The sequence below is a fragment of the Papio anubis genome, chromosome 12 (genome assembly GCF_008728515.1).
Source record: "Papio anubis isolate 15944 chromosome 12, Panubis1.0, whole genome shotgun sequence".
NCBI classification, from domain to species: domain Eukaryota; kingdom Metazoa; phylum Chordata; class Mammalia; order Primates; family Cercopithecidae; genus Papio; species Papio anubis.
The window spans coordinates 70,790,832-70,813,619 of record NC_044987.1 but is presented as its reverse complement, the minus strand read 5'-3'; the positions used below and the strand labels follow the sequence as shown (position 1 = coordinate 70,813,619).

Below are 22,788 nucleotides of genomic sequence, written 5' to 3'. Positions count from 1 at the left end.
CCTCTTTCTCCTCATTTTTACATTTTATTTTTTAAAGCTGCAAACCATGGTGAGCTTATATCTGGAGTCTTGGAGAAAGGTCTTGCTGCTGGGTTTGCAGACTGTGTTCTTTTAGGGAGAAGATCCAGTTCAGCTCCACAGATATTCGTTGAACACCTGCTATATACTGTATACTTGGGTATGGTTGGTTGTGGCTCAGAGACAACTGGACTGGGCTAGGATGAAAGAGCAGCTGAGGATGTCCAAAGGGAGAGAAGAATATGCTTTCACTTGCAGGTCATTTATTAAGCACTTCTGTGCCAGCATAATCTAGGTACAGGGATGATACGGTTTGGCTGTGTCTCTACCCAAATCTCATCTTGGATTGTGGTTCCCATAATCCCCACATGTTGTGGGAGGGACCGGGTAGGAGGTAACTGAATCATGGGGGTAGCTTCCCCCATACTGTTCCCGTGATAGTGAGTAAGTTCTCGTGAGATCTGATGGTTTTATAAGCATCTGGCATTTTCCCTGCTGGCTCTCATTCTCTCTCCTGCCACCCTGTGAAGAGGTGCCTTCCACCATGATTGTAAGTTTCCTGAGGCCTCCCAGACCTGTGGAACTGTGAGTCAATTGAAACTCTTTCCTTTATAAATGACCCAGTCAGAGGTATTTCTTCATAGCAGCATGAGAATGGACTAACACAAGGGACGAAGCAGTGAACAAAGCATACAGAAACCCCTGCTTCACAGAGCTGGCATTCTAGTTGGGTGGAGACAGAGAGTAAACAAAACAAAGAAGTCAAATATGTAGTATGTTAGATGTTGGTGAGTACTGTGGAGAAATATAAAGTCGGAGAGAGACACCTGGGACAAGAGTGGGGAGTTGCAATTTTTCCTGGGTGATCAGGGAAGACCTCACTAAGAGGTGACATTTGAGCAAAGACCTGGAGGAGAAGAGGAAGCAAGCCATGGGGGTACTGTTGGAGGATGGGGGGAGTACCTTTCAGGCAGAGGAAGTGGCAAGTACAAAGGCCCTGAGGCAGAAGCATGCATGCCATGTCGTGTTTGAAGAAGAGGAAGGAGGCCCCTGTGGCTGGAACGAGGTGTGCAAGGGGGCAGTAGTTGGAGATGAGGCCAGAAGAGCAACAGGAAGCAGATCATTAGGGCAAAGTTTCTCAACCTTGCTGCACATTCTACACATCAGGAGAACCTTAAAAAATAATCCCGATGTGAAGGCCACACCCCAGACCAATTAGATAAGTGTTTCTTGGGGGGCACTCAGCTTCAGTATTGTTTAGAGCTCCTGGGTGATTCCGATGTGCAGTCAAGGTGAATCCCAGGAGAAGGGCTTCATAGGCTTTTGCAAGGAGTGTGGCATTTACTCTGTGAGACAGAGATCCATGGGAAGGGCTTGAGCAGATTAGCAGTATGCTCTGATGGTCACTTGCAAAGGTGCCTCTGGCTGCTATGCTGAAAACAGACTGAAGGGGCAAGGCTGGGAGCATGGAGACCAGTTAGGAGGCTTCCAGGTGAGAGGCGGTGGTGGCTTGGACCATGATGGCAGCAGAGGAGGTGCTGAGATGGGGTTGGATTTTGGAAATATCCTGAAGGTGACCTCAGCTAAGTGCCATAGGGCCTCAGTCCACAGAGGAGCTGCAGAGACCACTCCTGGGGCTGGAGAGGAACTGGTCTGATGGGGGGAACACATAGGGGCTCTGGAGAAGGAGTAATCAGAAATAGGGCCCTCTAGTTCCTGCAGGGGACTTGGCTATGACCTTGGCCAGAAGAAGAGCCATGGACTTTTCAGTCAATCTGATACAAAACACAGGCACAGCTCAATACATATTTGTTCAAAATCAAAGGGAAAATGAAAAGGAAGCCAAGGAAAGGGTAGATTTTACAGATTGTAACCTGGTTATAACAACAACTGGGATTCACACAGTGCTGGACGTGCCAATAGTACCTTCCCATTTGGACCACATCAACACTGCAGTGAAGGTACACCAGGCAATGGTAGATTCTTCCCATTTGAGTTGAGGAAAACAGAAGAGCAGAAAGAGTGTTGTCTGAGGTCACACAGTAAGATAAGCAGCCGAGCTGAGCCTTGAACCCATGTCTCAGATGCCGGATCGTGGCTTTGACATCGGCCTACCACTGTTTATTTTGACTGTGCACAATGCAGCATTGTGCACAGTAAGAGCCCAGGTGGGAGCCCTTCATCTTTGACTGAGAGAAGTGCCCCACCCACTCTCACCTATGGGAGGAATTTGCCTGAGAGAGGGAGGAACTTTGAAGGACTTTAGGTGGGCAGAATTCTGCAGTTTTCTCCTGAGCTGCTGGAGAGGAGCAATCGTCCTTATAGAAAGACCTTCCCTCTGCACAGAACTTTACAGTCTGTGGAGCTTCCACACCTCCCCCGTGGCACCAAGCAACTTCTGTCAGCCCCTTTTTCTAGAGAGAAAAACATAATCTCTGATAAAAGGCAGAGCAGAGCCTCCTCGCTCCTCAGGGAGGGCTCTGTGAAAGTGGCTTTAACAACGGAGGGTTCTCTTTGCACATGTACTTGGAAGGCTCTGTCTAGCTCTATTTCAGCTCACGTGCCAGACGCATGCCTAAGATTGGAGAGCTGTTGGTGAACCACACAAAAACAAGTATGTGCTTAGGTAAAACAGTGCCTCCCTTTGTCTGTTAATTTCCATAAAAACATCCCTGCCTTGTAACAAGGCCATTGCTTGGCTCATCCTGCTTAATTCATTTTGGAAACATCTTTTCAAAATTTTACTCTTATCCTATTTCAAACGACACTGGCAAACATTTATATAGGATGAGCCATGTTTTCAGGCATATGTTTGTCACTTAATTTATAAGAACTCCTTGAGTCTTCACAGTAAAACCTGAGGTAGGTCCTATGATTAGCCTCCATCTTACAGAAGAGGAAACTGAGGCATGGGGAGATGATATCTCCTGCCCAAGGTCACTAGTGGTGGAGCTGGGGCAGGTGGTCTGGCAATGGAATTTGTGCATGTAACCACTGTCCTACACTGCCTTGAGGCGTCCATTTGTGTCACTCTAATGGGAGCGGCAGGCCCACTTTAGCAATATAGCAGTGAGCATTCACTGATCGGTTTTGGAAGAAGGAAGGTTGGTGTCTACATGTTGGAAAAAACTGTTTTAGTGAACATGAAACCAAGGCTTGTTGCCAAGGCTTAGGATGATGCCTGGGCTCTGGCTAATGTTGGGATTTGGACTGAGAGGGTGGGTCAGCATGTGGAGAGGAAGCCCACAGTCACTGCAGTCTCTGGGAGATTCATGCTGTGTGGCTCTTGCCATAGCCGGAGTCCCTGTGCCTCTTGTGAATTCTGGTTTGCTCTTCGAGACTTCTGTCCCTGCTGCTTGTGTTGTGTACTTTGCTCTTGGTATTCTTGGCTCTACTCTTCCAAATTCTAACCCTGATGTTATTCTTGGCTTCCTTCCTAGATCAGAAAGTGAGTGCTCAGAATCCTGCCCACCCTCCTTTCTCTCACCTCTAGCTAGTCACTTACTTTGTCTCCTTTTTTTTCTTGGTGCTGAAAGATGTAATCTGACCCAGCTTGTCATGTGGCTTAGATAGGACCACACTGTGCTCAGTGCCTTATACACAAGACAGGACACAACTAGAAGGAAAAACATCAGTCCAGCCAGTTGCTAGGCCCATTTATTTTTTCATCCAGCCAACATTTACTGAGCACGCATCATGTGCCAGACACTCAACAAAGCACCAGACGGATATCTCCTGGAGTTTACACTGAGATGGGAACCCAGACAGAGGTGGTGGGAGGGCGAGGTAGTCACAAAGTCTGCTGACCATTTCCCAGGCTCCATGGTGGGGAGGACTTGTCCTCGCAGGCTTTTAGTAAGGCAGGGGCCTGGACGTGATGGCCACAGAAGCCCTGTCCCTCTGGTGCCTCTGTGGCAGGGAGGCAGGGCCTGGAGGGTGGCATCTGCAAGGCACCTCCCTGTACCCACTCCCCTGGGGAGAGTTGTTTTAACAGTCCAGATTCTAGAGAGACATCTGGGATCTTTGAACTTTGGGGGTTCCTGGCTTCATGGATAGGCAGAATAATGGCCTCCCAAAGATGTCCACATCCTAATCCCCCACACCTATGAATATGTAACAGGCATAGGAAGTACACCAGTTTTTCCAACCTCATCTACACAAAGAGGGGACAAACTTCCTCAAGGATCCAGGCCCCTTGGCTCCTGGAGAAATCAAAATGCCATTCATCCTCCTTGTGGTGTTGCAGCAGCAGTAGAGCAGACCCCTCAGCCATCCCGGTGGGAAGACCTGGGGGAAGCAGGACACTTCAGACTCCTCTGGTGAAGCCTCCCGGACCTCATCCATGGGGGGCCTTGGCCAGGGCTGGGTAGGGGTTCACTTGCTTCCTTCCTGGTCTGGGAAGATACCTAGTCTCAGGGTTGAAGGGCAGAAAGGCTTCATCCCAGCCTGGCTGGACCCAGCTCCATCCCTCATAGCCCCAGCTGCAGGCTGCAGATGCAGGCTCCAGATGTCCTGTGGCTCTCTCTGTGTGCTTCCTCCTGCCTCTCGGTGTCCACCCTCGTTCTCCTTATTGGTAGGCTCCAAAATAATCTAGGAGGGGCAGGAAGAGAAAAAGGAAACATCAAGTTTCAATTAGGGTGTGGACTACAGAGGCGTACACATGTCAAAACTCATTGAACTATACACTGAAGCTCTGTGCATTTTACTGTGTGTAAGTGAAACATCATTCCTTTTTGAAAAATGGAGATGTGAGAAAATGACTGAGGAAGTCCTTTGCCCAAGGGGTGGAGAGGTAGGGGGAGGGGACATCTTTTGGGAGGTCACTGAGAAGATGGGTGTGAGTTGTGGAGAAGGAGGATGGTGCAGGGTGGAAGTGAGCTAGCCAGTGTGAGATGGTTCGGAAAGGTGGACTTCCCACCCCAGTGACAGCCAGGCCAGGCAGGTGGCACATGTGTGCTCTCCAGTTCTGCAGCTTTGGCCTCAGATTCATGTCACATTCTTTTCTCCAAGAAGTGGCTGTTTCCAAACAAGGGGCACAGGAAAGTCTGAGGGATCATGGGTATGGGTAGGAGAAGCGGGGGCTCCGGTCTCAAGCTCCAGGGTTGTGTTTCCATGGCAACTCTATGGCCGCCCTCCAAGGCAGCTCAGGGCAAAGACTCTGGCAGGCACTGCCTCCTGCCTCTTGCCAGGAGATCTTCAGAGGCTCCTGAGCCTTATCAATAATGACTTTGCCGTTCTCACCAGTGTCCCCTGAGGCCCATGTCCCTCCCTCCCAGGGGTTAGGATACACTTGCTCTTGGGTTTGACAGGTGGGTTAGGGCTTGGGGTTAGGACATGAGGGGTTGGCAAAGGGGGTCAGAATATGTTCTGCCGCCCTAGGTGGGGGCAACTGGGACAGATCCACACACAGGCTCACAAAAGAGCCCTGGGTCTAGAGCTGGAGATAATCCTTTGTGAGCATCAAAGTGATAAGGAGCAGCACAGGACTGTAGCAAAGAGAGAATACAGCCCAGAGTCGGGGGCGCTGGTCTGTCTGGGAGCAGGTTAGGGACCATCTCATGGGGCTGTGAGTGTTCGGTGGGCAAGGTTGTTTTAACAGTCCAGACTCTAGGGAGACATCTGGGATCTTCGAACTTTGGGGGTCCTGGCTTCATGGGTAGGCAGAATAATGGCCTCCCAGAGAGGTCCACATCCTAATCCCCCACACCTGTGAGTATGTAATGTTACACGGCACGGGGGAATTATGGTTGCAGATGGAAGGAAGGTAGCTGATCAGATGGCTTTAAACTGAGGAGGTTTTCCTGGATTCATTGTCTGGGTCCAGTCTAACCACAAGGGCACTTAAAAGTGGAAGAGGTAGGCAAAATATCAACAAGAACTGGCAATTTGAGAGACTTGAGTGGCCACTGATGGCTTTGAAGATGGGAGAGAGTCACAAGGGAAGGAATGTGAGCAGCCTTGAGTTGCTGGAAAAAGCACGAAAATGGGTCTTCCCAAGAGCCTCCAGAAAGGAATGCAGTGCTGCACACCCCAGTTCCAGCCCAGCAAGACCTGTGTTGCACTTCTGACCTCCAGCACTATGAGATGATAAATTTGTGTTGTTGTAAGCCACCAAGTTTGTAATCATTTGTTACAGCGACAGCATTAGTATTAGGAAACCAGGACAGTATGCAGCCGGATCCTAGAGCCAGAAGGCTCTGTGACTGATTAATGCTGTCACTATATTAAAGTTCATAACAATAATTTTAAAACAGGGGCGCTGCATTTTCCTTTTGCACTAGGCCCCACAAATTCTGTAGCTGGTCCTGGGGGAGGAGGGAGATAGCTCCAGCAGGAGCAGGTAGGCTGTGAGTGCTGGACCGTCCCAGAGTTGCTGCGCATGAGCGAATGACTCACAAGCCGTCACCTGCTCACTTCCTGTGTGCCAGGTTCTGTGCAAACGCTTAACATCCACTTTCCTATTTAACTTCATCCTCACGTGCCTCTGGGGTTGTTATTATTATTCTGATTTTATAAAGGGAATACTGAACATTCACAAGGTTAGGAAACTTGTTCAAATTCTCACAGGTGCTATGTGGCAGAGCCAGTATTTTTATACAGGTCTGATGATTCCAGGACACTACTTTATCACCTTGCCCTGCCCAGCCCTGCCCAGGTGAGCTTTTCTAGTTTGGGATCTTGTCTTTGTGGAAGAGACCCAGAGTCCTATGAACAATGTGTTCTCCATGAAGGCAGCTTAAGGACAAAGGGTTAAAGTAAACATTCTTAATCACGATTTTGCTATTGGGTTGAACATGCTAACTGTACAAACACAGTTAGGGGAAAACACTCTTTAACTAAAGCGCTTTGGAAAAATACTTCTGGTTCTTGTTAATGTTAATTTCATCATGGGCCAAGACTTTGATGTTATTCTTAAAAGAAATATAATCTTGAGCTATACTAATAGAAGTATAATGTATTAAAAGAGGGAGGTGATAGCTTTGTTCTACTCTGCTGCTCAGATCACAACTGCAGAATTGGATTTTAAGAGATACTGAGAAAGTGAAGTATTTACAGGAGGACAACCCAGAGGAGAAATTGGGTAGCATGACAAACAGGTGAGATTTCTGTTTAGATTATAGAGTAGTAGTTAAAACCTGGTTCCCTGCTTTCCGAGGCCAGTCTCTCATTTATAAGCTGAGTAACAAGCTGCTTAGCCTCTCTGTGCCTTGGTTTTCCTATCTGGAAGTTACGGATGGTACTGCAAAGTTTGTGTAATGTATGTAGAGCTCATGGGCCACTTCCTGACACATAGGAACTGCTACTTAACTTTTAGTCACTTTTATTATCTAGGTGTCTGATTTGTAAAAGAGAAGACTTGAGTCAACATGATCATGACTTTTATAACCTGAAGGACTGCTATGTGGACATAGAGCACATGGGACAGGACACTGCCCTGGCAGCAGATGAGAGCAGGACCAGACAGGCACTGCAGGACAGGTTACACAGAAGTCCCTGGGGAATGATTTCTCCCCAGTCCCAGAGTTCTGGGCGTCAGAGGCCAAGCCCTGAGCCAGGCTTTGCTAGAGAGCAAAGTTGCCCCATTCTTCCTTAGAACCCACCTTCCCCTGTCCCGGTGGATCTATCAGGACCTGCCTTTCCCTGGCCCAGCAGATCTGCTCTGCCCCACCTTCCTCAGCTATAGGTGCTACGGGCCTGGCCTGCTCACTGACAAACCCACCACATAGAGAGTCCCTAATGTGGCTTTTCCATCAGAGCCAGCTGGCTTTTGTTCCCTGGGTGGCTGTTCATTCAGCCCGGGGATCCCACATTCCACAGATCCCTAAGATGTCTTAGGGACAGATGATATCCCTGCTTCCTGTTGGTTGCTTACATTGTAAATGATTCTCTTCCCTTTTTTCCTATGTTCCATCTACATTTTACATAGCAGAGCCTTTCTCTAAATTGGTAAATTCACCTGAAAGGATGATGGTTGAACTTCTGCCTCTGGATGAAAGTTGGATGTTTTGATGATCACATGTACTTAGCAGTTTACTCATCAGCAATTCCTGCACCAAATTCTGCTCTTAGATGCAGGCCTGCCCGATTTCTCTTGCACTGCAGAACTCCCGGTTTGCAGATGTCCATTGTCTCTTCCATATCTGGGCCAGATGGAGTGTCTTGCCAAGTCTCTGAAGTCCCTAGATATACTTAGTATCCCCACTTTGCCTCCATTATCCTGTTCTTCACCCCTTTGACTTGTAGGATGATCTAGTCTTCTTGCTGCAGTCAGGCAGGGATAAATGTATGACTCAGTGATTCCATTCCCATCGGGTCATGGTGGAATTCCCATCCACAGAGCCCTTATGGACCTGAATTCTTTCTACTGTTCATATGTTCATGTGTTCATTCAGCCCATCACCAGGTGCATTCTAAATTTCTACTCTATGCGGAACTTCATACCCAGTATTAGGGATACCTGATGAGCAAGGCAGACATGGCCCTAACTTTGTGCAGCTTATAGTCTAGTGGAGACACTGACGTTTGTTAAATAATCACATATAAAAACACATTGCAATAGCATGTACACGGCATGAAGGAAAAGCAGAATCTGTGAGAGTCTCACAGGGAACTGGAGTCCACCCAGGAAGGGAATTGGTCTTTCTCTACTGGGTTATGTATGTGTTCTCAGGGAGCAAGGAACCAAACCTATGCAGGTAACCACAGGTGGTTGGGATTTTTTGAAGGCCGTTGAAGGCCCACAATCACACAATCAGAAGCCACACAGGCAGGCTCTGGAGGAGGCAGCGTGGTTCAAGACATCCTGGACAGCTCCAGCCTGCATCCTCTTTGCCCCACTTTTGCTGTGTTTCTAACAGTGACTTCATGTCCACGTCTACGGTTCACTCACTGACACGCCCTTCTTCCTATCCATCATTTCTGCTCTGCTGGGCCTCACTTATCACCTTCTTAGGATCTCCTACATTCAGTCCCTCCATGAGAAAGGCTGGACAGGACCACTGGTCATTCTTTAACATTACGAGATCCAGCTACGCAGAGTTTCTGTGCTAGGCTGCCTCATAGGCCCACAGCTAGCTCTTTGATGGCTATTTGGGGCTCAGGAAATCAGTCACTGGTCCTGTTAATTGTGAGTCAAATGGAGATGCCACACAGCAGAAGACACAGCAGCCTCGGTGTAAGGAGTCACCGGATTGTACATATCGGAGGCAGGAGTGTCACAGGAAGACAGTGTTGGGCTTCAGAGGCTCAGTAGTGTTGATCGTATTTGTCCACATCGTCCTGCTAGATAGAATACAGCCTCTCCGTTCTTCATGCACATTTGGCAGCCTGGAAACAACTCCTTCATTTCGCCCCTCCCTCAAGATCTCTGTGTTGCCAGTGACACAACACCACTGTCTCACAGTCAGCACTTCTGGGTGGGTATGGAAAGGAAGATATGGAAATCATCATTCAGCAGGGTTATGAAGACAAGCTCTGGAATCAAATGAGCCCAGGTTTAAACCCTGGAAGATAACTTACCGTCTCAACTCTATTTCCCTCAACTGTTAAATGGGGGATAATAATGCTGTTTACCATATAGGATTGTGGAAAGGAATACAATGGGGAAAATAGTCAAAACATCTGAACAAGTCTCGGTATGGTTTCTGCCATATGGTAAACAGTAAATGGAAGCTTTTAGTATTATTTCCAAGTATTTTGTATGGGGCAGCAAACACCCTGCAGTCTCTTAGCTTCAGAGGCTATGGGGATACAGATACCAGCCAGAAGGAGGGACAGTCTTGATTCTTCTCTTGGCCAATGGGAACCATCACACTGCCCTCATCCTCTGGTTTTATTATGTCATGCAATCTGGGAAGTGACAGGCCTGGGAATCTAATCTGGAAAGATCTGGAAGAAGCTAGATGTATCTGAGTAAGGCCAGAGGAGAATCAAGCTAGTCCCATGGGTGCAGGTAGGAGACAGAGGCTAGAGTGAGGCCATGGTGGCCATGATGGCCAAGAAGAGAGTGCCGATCCTGGGGCCAGACACTCTCCCTGGGTGTACGTCCCGGGGGGTTAGTGAGCCTGAACCTTTGTGTGCTGACTACAGCTGAGAGGGGAGGGACTCTCCAGGAAAAGCCTGGGGAGAAAGCAGGACCAGGACGATCCCCTCAGAGGAGTGGTTTCCTGGAGTGCCACCGTCTCACTTGCTTTGTCAGGTAGGCCTGGCCTCCACTCCCAGAACCCTGGCATAGCTGGATGCTGTTCCCAGTGCGTCTTGGCAGACAGACCCCAGTTCACAGTCTACTTTGATCTTCATTCTAGAAGGGGCCTGCTCACTCTTCCCATCCCCCACCCCCAGGTCAAGCAGTCTCTATGAACAATTCACTCTGATAGACTAGGACCTTGCAGACTTGCTGAGCTCAAAGAGGGGAGGGTCTGCCAATCCAAGATGGAGGTGTCCGGCTGTAGCGCATGAGGTCTGGCCACTGCCCTGGGTCTTATCAGGTGGCTGAGAGCTGGGCTTTACCTCACTTATTCCTCCACTGCTTCCCCGCCTCTCATGATCGTACAGCACTGAAGCCCTTGGTGTAAATTTTCCTCATACATATCTCCAAAGAAGCCCCCTAAGTTGTTGCTCCCCATCCCTGCATCTCCTTCTGTGTGCAGAACTCAATAGAATGGAGTCTGTCATGACCATCAATTCCAGCTTATTAGACAGTCATATCCCTCCCCTCTCAGAAATGCCTTGTTTTTTATCTCTAGTGGAAAATGGCTCAGCTTTGAACAAGAATAAAAGTAAAAAGGGAGGTTTTTATGGCTTAATTTTACAGGAGAATGTTCCTGTTCTCAAAATGAGCATGGGCTCAGTCTCGTGCAGTTGTGAGTTCTCGAGGAGCTTAAACACAGAAGGGCTGGTCCCAGAGTGTGACTCCCAGAGATCCGTGTCCTCAGCCCTTCCCTGCAGAGGTGAGCAGAGAGGCAAGTGCAGAGGCAGACATCAGGGCAGAGGGGAGGGAGGCTCTGGGAGGGTCCCAACTGTGGCAGAACTGGGGCAGAGTGTGTGGGTGGCCCAATCCTCGAAAATCCAGGTGCTCTGGGAGGGCATCTTAGCAGTGCAGATTTGGGAGCAAAGTCCACCGGGTCAGTGCTGGGTTGCCAGGCCAAGAAAGTGGCTGGACTCTGGAGCAAAAGCTCTGGGCATGGGTCCAGAGCAGTCCTCTCCCACACAGCTGTTGGAGGCATGTTCTTTTCAAGGTGACTCAGACTACAGCGCAAAGCCTTCTCCTGAGTTCAGTGTCTGCAGTGATGAGGATGGCATGACCAGGAAGGATGTAGATGTCTTTCTTGACATGCTCTTCTTCTTCCCTCTTTTTGCCCCTACCCTTCAGCAATGTACATTCTGCTTCAGTGTGGAGGTGAAAAGGTGTTTTGGGGAATCTCAAAGGGAATTTATTCAACAGATACCAATGGAAGACCTGCTGCTTGCATCATGGTGTGGGGCAGTGGGCAGGAGGGTGTGAGCAAGGCCAGTCTGTGCCCTCACAGCTGGTGGTATAGGCATGGGGTACCGCCTGACTTGGTGTGCCTAGGACTTTCAGTGCTGAAACTGGAAAGGTCCTGGGCAAACTGGGACGAGTTGCTCACCCTATGTAGTCATGATGATAGCAAGGGGATGTTTCTTGTGGCATCTGCGGGTTGGGAGGGAGGGGAAGCTGGAAAACATGTGAGATATAAGAGCCTCAATCTTGTGGAGAGAAGCCATCTGAGTGATCCTTTGCTCCCACTTCCTTATTCTGTGACCAAGACATAGAGCAGACAGGGAAGGTGGCTCGTTCATGGTCACACAGCAAGGTGGGGCAGAGCTGGGAACAGCACCTGGGTGACTTCATCCCCTTCAAACGCTTTCCCTAAAACAATCCCCCCACATCATCTTCCTTATCCTGCCTGCCCCTCACCTCTCTGCTCTGCTCACCCAGGGCCACCTTAGGTCAGGTGTTGAGAAACTGAAGGCTGAGGGAAGGTGTCTCCTGATGCCAAGAGAGAGGCCACAGCAGAAGCATGGGTCTCGCCAGGAGGCCCCAGCGGTCCCAGGAGAGAAGAGAAAAGAAGGATTTAAGGAGGTCAGGGCATTTGGCCTGGAGGGATTACAGTGTAAAGAAACTGAGCACTTCTGGAGACTTCCAATGTGAGGAATTGGGGCCATTCCTGCAGGAGGAGGGAGCACGGGAGAACAGGAGCCTGCTGGCGGGGGGGGGACCTGACTCTCCTTCCAAGGGAGGAGGTTTGTAAGAAAAAGGAGCAGTCCGACATCAGCGGCAGGCACTCAAAATGTAGGCCGTAGATAAAATAAGCAAGCTTGTTAAGTTTGTTTCATTCCGTAAACATTCATAGAGTGCCTACTAAGTGCCAGACTGTAGTCCAAGGTTAGGAGACAGCACAGTCCGAAAGCAAAGTTCCTGCTGTCAGGGGGCTTCATTCTAGTAGAGCGGGGCAGACAACAAACAGGTTTGAATGTGACGCCCTAGAAAGTGTGTTCGGCTATGTTCAAATGAGTTTTCCTAGGAAAACTGTATGTTCAAAAGTCTTTCATGCGAAAATTGTGATCAGCAGGGCTTAGCTTATTAAACAAATACAGCGTTTCATTCTGCCTGGAGAAAGACCATCAGGAGACCAGCTTCCAGAGACTGGCAGCTCAAACCATCATGGCTGCTGCCGGGAGGAATTAAAATTGGTTTCCTCAGATGGGGGAGACTGGGCACTATGTTCAGAATTAAGAAGGGAAGAGAGTAGGGGGAAACAGTTAACCCCCATCTCTGAACACCCTGGAGATTTGGATAGTGAGGCTCTGGGAACGCAGAGCAGACCCCCTGGGGAAGTGCAGAGAGATACAGAAACAAAGTCTTCATTGCTGGTGGAGTTTAGTAGGGAGGACAGTGAACTTGTACCGATCCACTGACCTTCTTGGGAGCTGTCTATTATACTTTATATTAAAGAAGAATTCATGTGCTATTTGTTTGGCCACATATGGCATTACTTTTTAAATGCAATTAACAAATGGTGTGTGTGTTAATACTCATCTCTGTCAGTTTCCGTGCCTAGGGAAAGCCCAGCTGCTGGTCTTGATCACCATAAATAAATACTAGCTAGAGGACTTATTTGACTGTCAACCACAAATCTTTTAATTGCTGTTATGAAAATTGTATTCACAGTTTTCTTTTCTAAAATATTGAAAAAGATCTGATGAACTTCAGAAGGCATGCCAGTCTTTCTCCTTCATTCAAGTTCCTCCCCTCACCTCCCTCTCTATTCCCTTCATTCTTTCATCATTGTCAAATCAGCTGGTTCCCTCCTCTTCAGCCACAGCACTGTTCCTTTGGACCCACAGAACCCTTGCACGACTCACTTTTGCATGCCATTTAAATTTCTGATCCAACCTCTCTTCCTCAGAGAGTCCTTCCTGACCACTCCTCGTACAACAGCTGCCAGGGTACCATCCCGTTCTCTTGCCTAGAGTTTCTTTTCATCTTAGCACTTATGTGAAATTGTATTTTTTCTTCCATATTTATCTGTTTCTCTGTCAAAGCATAAGCTCCATAAGGACAGGGACTGTGGGACTGTGTCTACTTCCTACTGTACTCTCAGTGCCTGTAAGACTACCTGCCTAGAGGAAGATACTCAATATATATCTATTCCATTAAATGCACGAACAAATGAATTCTACACCAATCTATTAACTTGGTTTTATTAAAATCACAAGTACGAAGTAGATTTGGGAAAAGACTCAACTCTTTCTTTCCCTCATTCCTCTCTGGCGAGAGAGAAGGAGAGCTGGAAATAGAATGGGAAAAGTTTCTGTAAATTTCTGGTAACCATAGAGACGCTGATCTTAGTTTATTAATCTCATGCTCTTAAGCAGGCTGGGGCCCCATGGTGATTTCTCCAAATTGCTCAATGCTGGTTATCCTGCAGCCTTCCTCATTAAAGAAGAGCAGGCCCATTCCTATTCTGCAACACTTTAATTACCGACGAGCAGAAGCGCCGTGCAATTATGCTCATTATTGCGTGTTCTGACCTGGCTGCACCTCCCACTCTGGAGCAATGGAACATGGTCACCAGCCCTAAACCCCTGGAGCCTTCAGTGGGAACCCTCCTCTCCAAACCCAGGGCCTGGGACAGGGCTGTGATTGCTGCTCCATTCTTTCATTCATCTACACGGAAAATGGGAGCTTAGTGCCTTCTAGAACAGCATTTAGTGTCAGGCAGGGAAGGGCACCAGCAGTGGTCTCCTGCCCATAGAGACTATGCTTGCGGAGGAGGGAACTACCCTCAGGAGCCATGGCACTTTCCATTGTCTGGCCTCTCATGGGGTCTGATTTCAGAACTGTGTTCCTCTTCATATGGGGAATACCTCAAGTCCTCAAGAGACCACCAAATGGCTTCAGGGTTTCAGCAGAGCTAGGGGGAAATGGGCCAGTTAGGGGCATTCCCTTTCATGGCCATTTCTCCTTCAAGGAGAGATCCTGGTGCAGGTGTCAGAGGACCAGAGTTGGGATTCTGTCATGGTAGCTGACTGAGAATGCAGCCATAGGTGGGAACTCAACCTCTTTGAGCCTCAGTCTCCCCGTCTGTGAAATGAGACTGGACCTGGTCCTTCTACTTTTTCCTCATGTTGAGACTGTTTCTAGCTCCAACCCTGTTTTGGAAACTGGATTTCTGTGATGAGCGAGAAGCAGGAGAAGTCGCAGGCAGTATGCCTTCTGGAGTGAAGGGAAGTAGATTCTGGCAGTAGAAGCCTCTGGGAGGAGGCATCTTTGTCTCCTGAGGCTGGGTGCCTGAGGTCTGGCCTCACCTAGGTGTTGGCTGCCATTTTGGAAATACTACGAATTGACTTTGGTTGCATTTCCCATTCTACTGGATTTAGAAACATTAAGTCATTCTTCTAGTAAACAATCGGGACTACCTGCCAGCTACCATGTGCTGTCCTAAGTGCTCATGGCATTACTGTTCAGCTGGCATAGTCACTGACAAATTCAACTCAGGTGTGGGGTGAACTGGTTTCAATACTTGTGGGCCTTACTGCTGGACATTTAGGGCTCATCTTAAGTGCATCAAAGAAGGGGCCCTTGGAAGAATCTGGACTCCTGAGCCCTCCAGCAAAGCTGGAGCCGGGACACGGGGTGGGTCAGCTCCTGAGGTGACTAGCAAATCTAAGTGCTTGGCTATTCTTTGCAGGTGCCGTAACCTCTCGTTTCCTGACAGCCTGCCGGAGGTGAGCATCGTGTTCATCTTCGTCAATGAAGCACTTTCGGTGCTGCTGCGCTCCATCCACTCAGCCATTGAACGCACGCCCCCGCATCTGCTCAAGGAGATCATCCTGGTGGATGACAACAGCAGTAACGGTGAGTGTCAGAACTTCCCAGGGCCCAAGCCCTGCTTCCTGGATGACATCGAAGCCGATGGTTCACATTTGCTCAAGGCTGTCTGTGGCTGCTTTTTCTCTGGAGTATAGATGAGAAATTCATGGTGGCCACTGCTTCGGAAGGTTCACTGCATCCGAGCATGGCCTCTGCACCCCAGAGGGGTCTGGTCCTTAGGCTTTTTCTCACTGGCTGTCTACTTTCCCCTCCCATATTCCAGTGCAATATGATAAGATAGAAGGCCCTGACCTCCTACCCTACCATGTACACAGTGAACATGTCCAGTGACTCTTTTCCATGATGCACCATTTCACCTAGTAGGGTTCCTCAGCCTCTGCCTGGAAGATTGTTCACTGGTGTTGTGTTAGCAGTGGTGGTGGTGATGATGGTGCTGGTGGTGATGGAGGTTGTGGTGGTGGTGATGATGGGGATGGAAGTGGACATGTAACTCAGTGACAGCAGCAGACCTGTCAAATGTCTAGCCTCTTTGCTGGATCCCCTGTTCCCTGTTTCATCTGTCCCTAGCCAGGCCCTGGGTGGCCTGCAAACACCTCATTGAGGCCATGACATCACTAACTGTCTTTCTCTAGCACTACTAGCCACCTCTTCTCCCTGGTGCACATTTCTTGGTCTCTGGTTCTTACACCCCCATGTACCATCATATACCATTCCAGACTTAAAGATCACATTTGGAGACAGCTGAAAAACCAGTGTTCTTGACAGGACCATTTATATGAATGTACTTCTGATAACGCATGATTTCTCAAAATAGACTTCTGGGTCGCTGTGTCACAGAAACACTGAGCTTGTGTTATCTTTTGAGCTTTCTCTGGTGTCGGGTAGTAAATTTCCTAGTGAATCAGTTGCTGTAATGAGAAGTTCAGATGGGCAATTTGTGATTTGTTATCAATTAAAGCTGAAACACATTGGATAATTGAAACGTATTTAATCTGAGAAAGCGAATCTTCATTTTCATTTTATCATCATATGGTAAGAAGCATGGGAGCAGTGCTGTGAGGGGATTTTAGAAATTTCTGAAGGGCACTGCTGGAGAATCATTTGATTCTCATTGTTCTGTGGACATGAAGAAAGGAAAAGGCATCAAGGATGCAAACAGGCAGCATAGTCTTAAAGGTAATTGTCTATCATGAGGGAGACAGGAAGGGCTCAGCCCCTGTCTCTGATGGCTGCCTACCATCGTCTAGCCTGGGACCCAAAAACTAAGGCCTAAGAAAACTCCCATCCCCTAGTGACTAACGCCAGACAGCCTGACTAGCCTGCCCCACACACTCTATCCCTGGACTTCACCTCGGCCTGCTGATCCTCCTCACGTCTTACATTGTAAGGAGGCACAGCATGGAAGAACCAGCATTCGAGGATGAAAACATCCCCCAAGCAAGAGGCACAACTTCTCACATAACAAGAGAGAAGAGAATGGAGCACTAGGGGGAAGAAATCTCAGAGCCTTTCATTTCTTCCCTATGGTGAGAACCTTATCATGTCCTTAAGGATACCATTTGGACTATAAGCCATATGGAAAAAGCTGATATTGAGTTTGAGAAATTTAGATGAGGAAAGTGAATCAGATATAGAGGATTTCCTATTTGAACTTAAAGAGTTTGAACTTTATTTTGTAAATGGCAATAACTATCTAAAGCTTTTGGTCAGAGGAATGACGGGGTCAGAGCTGGGCAATGGAGGAATTTGGGCATGCGTTATGATATTGGCTGGGGCATCTTGAAGAAGGGAAATGGATGAGAAGGCTATTGCAGCAGTAGAGAGAAGTCAAGAGGCCTGAAGTCAGGGACAAGTTATGGGCCTGAGAGGTATTATGAAGGAAAAATCTGTTGGACCATTTTACTGAGAAGCCATGGGCAGGCAGGCCAACAGCGGGGAGGTCAATGACAGCTCAGAGTTTCAAGCCAGGGTGATTTAGAGGATGGTAGTGCATTGCCCCAGAAGAGGCAGGCAGCAGGAGCAATGCCCTGGTGCAGTAGTCCGTCATCAGGGATGCAGACGAGCAGCACCCAAGAACTTTCAAAACCAAAGCTCTAGAGCATTGTGGTGATGGTTCAGTAAACTATCTTGATTGTGGTATTGGTTACACAAAGCTGTACTTGTCATCACAACTGCATCGAGCTATATATGCACACCCAAACCAGTGCCTGCCTGTATAAGGAGAAAGCTGAACAAGCTCTGTGGATTGTAGCCGTGTCAGTGGCCTGGTTTTGATATTGTGCTGTGGTTGTGTACAACATTACCATTGGGGAATACTGGGTGAGGGGCACATGAAAACTTCTTGTACAATTTTGTGAATCTATAATTACTTCAAAATATTAAGTTAAAACAAACAAAAAGCTCTTCTAGGAGATTCTAATTCAGTGAGTTCGAAGAGGGTTCTAGACATCGCTGTTTTAAAAAGCATTCTTTTTTTTAATTTTGATTTTTTTTGAGATAGGGTCTTGCTCTGTTGCCCACTCTGGAATGCAGTGGCACGATCACAGCTCACTGCAGCCTCGACCTCCTAGGCTCAAGCAGTCCTCCCACCTTAGCCTCCCTAGTAGCTAGGACTACAGTTGCATCCACCATGCCTGGCTAATGTTTTGTAATTTTTGTAGAGATGAAGTCTCACTATGTTGGGCAGGCAGGTCTCAAACTCCTGGACTCAAGCAATCCTCCTGCCTCGCCCTCCCAAATGTTGGGATTACAGGCATGAGCCACTGAGACTGGCCTTAGAAAGCATTCCTAATGATTCACAGGTCTGTTAGAGAAGCTTTAGTTTCAGGAATAACATGTGGCTTCACTGTTGAACATATTCAGTGTCCAGTGCATAGTGTTAAGAGCCAGAGCTCTGGATTAAAGCCTGAGGTCATAGATTCTGGAACCCTCTCCACCATGGATGATAAGTGACCATGGAAAAGTCCCTCAGCCTCTCAGAGTCTGTTTCTCTCTCTCTGGAAAATGCAGTTGATAAACCCTCCTTTGCTTGCCTCGCCTGCCTGCAGTGGTCACATCATGTGTGACTGTGAATTGATCCCTGTCACTATTACCCTCCCTGAGTTCTAACCCATTTCCAGGAGGCAGGCACATAAGCCAGCAAACTGCGTGGCAGGAGCCCCAGAGGGGAAATGTGGGAACACGGATTTGGAGTCTCGTGCGTGGAGTACTTAAAGCCATTGACTGGAAGGAGAGGAAGTCAAAAGGGAAGTGGAAAGAACAGGAAGTTAGAAGCTTGAGAGAATACTGAGGGTAAGATATGTAGGCGTCGGGAGGAAGAGCGTTAGCAGGTGAGAGAGGAGGAACGCTCGGGAGAATCTGGAAGACAGCACAGTCTCTGTGGACAGAGAGAATTTCAGGAATAAGAGAACTGTCTATTCACACAACCCCATAGACAGGTGGAAGGATGAGGAACCTGAGCAGAAGCCACTGAGTGTGGAAGGGACAGACCTGGGAAACCTCAGCGAGAAGCTTTAGTGGAATGTTGGAGATGGGGGCTGTCGAAGCCAGATGAAGATAAAGAGCAGGCAGTGAGGGAAGATTTTTCCTCGAGGATTCTTGACTGTAGAGGAGAATCACAAGCTCAGGCAGGAACTGGAGCAATGTTTTCCAAAAATAAAAATTAAAAATTACCATCTTCTACAGCAAGAAATAAAGTTACATCATGACCCAGAATGACACACCCACTCACACCCATACACACACGATGGGAACATGACTTTTAAGAAACAATGCTTACCCTTGTAATGTGCCAAGCACTCTGCTATTTTCTATTATATTATGTTCTGTTCTGTTCAATTCAATTCTATTGTATTTTATTGTGTTCTAGTTCTCTTTTCTTAAAGGTAGGTTGTTCTCGAGACCCTGAGTGCATATTAGAATCACTTGGAGGGCTTTTAAGACATTCAGGGCCCAGGTTTTACCTCTAGTGATTTAATGGGTCTGGGGAGGTGGGCACCTGAGGCCAGGGTTTGGAGCAGGGCCTCTGAGGAGGAAGATGGGATCCAGGGCACAGAAGCAAGGATTGCCTCTGAAAATAAAGGAGTCGTCTTTCTCCTGCCCTGTGAGGGAACAGGGAGGCAGCAGGAGGTAACATGGCTGTGGTGATGGGTGCCTAGAGTCAAGCATAGCAGCAGGCTCAGTGCCTGATGGCCGACAGGGCCAGAGTGGAGGCCGGACATGATGGGAAGGGGCCTGGCCCTGGCTAGAGTTCGCATGTGGAATGGGACAGGGAGGTAACCAGGAATGGGGCTCCTTGCCCCCGGGCTGAGCTGAACTCACAAAAGGGGAAGAAGAGACATTAGAGTGAGCTCCTGGAGGAAGTGGCCGCTCTCTGGCCTTAGGACATGGCTAAAGGCCCCTCGGACCTCAGCCTGACTTGGAGGAAAGCAGCTGTGGCCAGACCCTGTGCAGGCTCCATGTTGGGGGCTGCTTCTCTTGGCCATCTCACTCCGCGCAAGACTTTCATGTTTTTCAAATCAGGCCAACTCCGCTCGGTTCAACTAACGTTTCTGTAGTACCAGCCTGGGCCAAGGGAAGGAAGGGGGTGACAGATCAGACCTAGTCTCTGCCATGAGGAGTTCGGCAGATAAGTCTAAAGTGGGGATGAAATGTTCTAAGACTTGGTTTCCAGGCTCGGTTCTGCTGCTTTCTGGCCGTGGGTCTCTGGGCTTAGGTTTTCTTCTGTGCCGCGATGGGTCATCAGGCCCTGCCTTGCCTGTCTGCCTCACAGAGGCACTGGGGATAAGGTGAGGGAATCGGAGTGAAAGTTCTGTGTGAGATTCTGGGTGCCAAGGGTGACTTAAAATGACAGTGATAATAATAACAACAGTAACAATAATCATGATAACAGCTGACAAGTAGCCACTGTTGAAAGACAGCTGTTTTGATGGGAAGAGGGCAGAATTTGGCATTCAGCCAGCTTTTCCGTTCCAGCTCTTTCTGACTTCGTGCTAGCTGTGTGTTCTTAACCTCTGCGAACCCTATTTCCCTTATCTGTAAAATTGAGATGTATAATTCCTACCTCAGGGGTTGTTGGGAGGCTTGAATGAGATAACATGATGGAAGGGATGTTGGTGTTTAAAACTAAATTACGCAGCCGTGCAGAGCCATCCGAATGTCTTCCTTACTAAACCTTCCTTCCCGGGTTTCTATTACTAGTTCCGTGCATGCTGGCGTCTCGTGTCTCCCCAAGCTCTCTTCGGCCACACCTTTGCTTTGGGTCAGGACTGTGCTTCCTCAAACACAGGAACAGGGCAGTCAATCACTGCTTTCTTCTTCCAAGCCCCTCTAGACCTTTAGCTCTCACTCAGAAGCTAGGGACTGAAGGCTCTGTAAGTGGCCGTTATGTAGGAGCGTGAATCCCTGTTCTCTGTCTCCTTAGCAACTTCCCCAACAAGCTCCACTTTTTCAGGGGCTGGCTCCGATCTATCACGCTGTCACTCTGCTGCAGCAGTCTCAAACTTTAGCGTTTGAGCTTGGGTAAAAATATGGACATTTGGCAGTGTGTGGTGGCTCATGCCTGTAATCTCAGCACTTTGGTAGGCCAAGGCAGGACAATCACTTGAGCCCAGGCATTCAAGACCAGCAGGACAACATAGCAAGACCCTGTTTGTATATTACTAAATTTTTATTTTTTGAATAATGTGGAGGTTCGTACCAGGCATGCCCTGGCCTCAGGACATTTGCACTTGCTGCTTTTTCCATCTGGAATGTTCTTTCTATTCCCTCCCCCCACCCTGCTCCATATCTGCACAACTTGCTCCTTTTCCTCTTTAGGCCTTTACTCAAATGCCTGCTTCTCACTAGGGCTGTCAGTGAATCACCCCATTTAAAGGGCAGCCCTCCTCCGTGTCACTCCTCACCCCACCCCTTGTTTCTTTTCCTCTGTATCTCCAAATGCCATCTGACATACTGTGCTCACTCATTTACTCTCCCCTAATTATTTGCACATTTCCCTCCCCCAGTGTGTAAGCTCCAAGAAGACAGGGGCATTTATTTTGCCCCGTGAAGCATCTCCAGCCCCTAGAATAATGCCTGGTGTTTGTAGTTGTTCAATAAATATGGATTTAATGAAATAATTTTGAATCTGTAGATCTGGGGCAAGGCCTGAAACCTGCATTTTAGCATAGCTGCAGGGCACTCTGATTCTTTGTGAGTCACTGTTCTAATTGTTGTCCTCCATCTGTGCTGCAACTGAGGAGCCCGGGACAGCTGCCTCCGCCTCAGCTCCCCCAGAGCTAGCCTCTGGCTGCGGGCACCACTGGGTGGAGTGTTTCTTCCTGGGCCAGGGTCCTTGGAGCTTCCCTGTTGTATCCCAGGGATATGGCATAAATGTAGGGTGGAGTGCAGAGGAGAAGGTAAGTTTCTCTTGCTGGTCTGAACTCACTTCCCATCCTCAGAGTCAGATGATCAACCCTGAGCCTCCCTGCATTACCCACCCTCTACAAGCATTCCTGACAGTAGTGACCAGGCTCTGCCTGCTCTGCAGCTCGAAGGCCATGTTTCCCTCCCCTCCTCATCCTCCTGTCAAATCAAGAAAATGGTGGGAGCACAGCTCTGAGCCTGCTGGTTTCAATTACCACACTTTTCAGCAAATCCCAGTGGACCAACGTCTTTAGCTGGGATTGCATGATTCAGCCTCTACAGACTTCCAGAGGGAGGGAAGCACCAGGATTTTCAGTCAATAGAGGCATCTCTGCCTTTGACTCTTGGCATTCATTGCTTCATTCTTTCAGTCCTTCAACAGGTTTTTGGTGGCCACGTGCTTTGCGCCGAGTGCCTGGCCAAGCACTCCGGGAGCTTGTTCATGTGGCACAGGTATCCCCGTGCCTGGCACAGAGCGAGTGCCCAGTGAGCGCAAACCCGCTCAGGCTCCCTCACCAGCTGTCCCAGCTGTTCCCTCGCCCCATCTCACAATTCAGCCACTTCCATTTCTGGGGGGAAAAAAAAAGTTTTCTTTGCTGTAGTCAATTTCTATTTCCTTTTTGAACTCATGTCCTCTTTTGATAAACATAAAAACCACATACCCTTCTTTTATGCCACTTGAAATTTCAAAATTAATTTGAATTTGTGATTAAAAGCACATCAAAGCAATGGTAATATCAAATATTCTTTTAAGAATCCCATGCCCTGGAGATGTCTGTCTGCTCTGGGTTGGCAGTGCCTCACCCAACCTGAATCCAGCCCGACACTTGTCTCCTGCTGCCACTTTCAAGCAAGGCAATGGCTGCTTCCCAGCACTTCATGTGCTTGAAGGCTGGATCGAATCTTCTCTCTCTCCCAGGCCAGGGATCTCCTTTGTTCATTGACCCAGTCTTCACGCTGGTCACGTTTGCTAGAAACCTCCCATATCCGTTGCCAGGAGAAGGCAT

At 48.4% G+C, this 22,788-nt stretch overlaps 1 protein-coding gene across 8 annotated transcripts in view; it reads left to right on the top strand.

Annotated features, from left to right (window-relative positions):
• Positions 1-22,788, top strand: part of GALNT18 (polypeptide N-acetylgalactosaminyltransferase 18) — a 361,437-nt gene that overhangs the window by 182,816 nt on the left and 155,833 nt on the right. For all 8 annotated transcript variants that reach the window (XR_004177488.1, XM_017948635.3, XM_017948633.3 and 5 more), the window contains one exon: positions 15,234-15,400. Coding sequence is in view for 7 of the 8 variants with exons in the window: in XM_017948635.3 (XP_017804124.1) it covers positions 15,234-15,400 (167 nt within the window). In the remaining variant the exon portion in view is untranslated. The remainder of the gene's footprint in view (positions 1-15,233; positions 15,401-22,788) is intronic.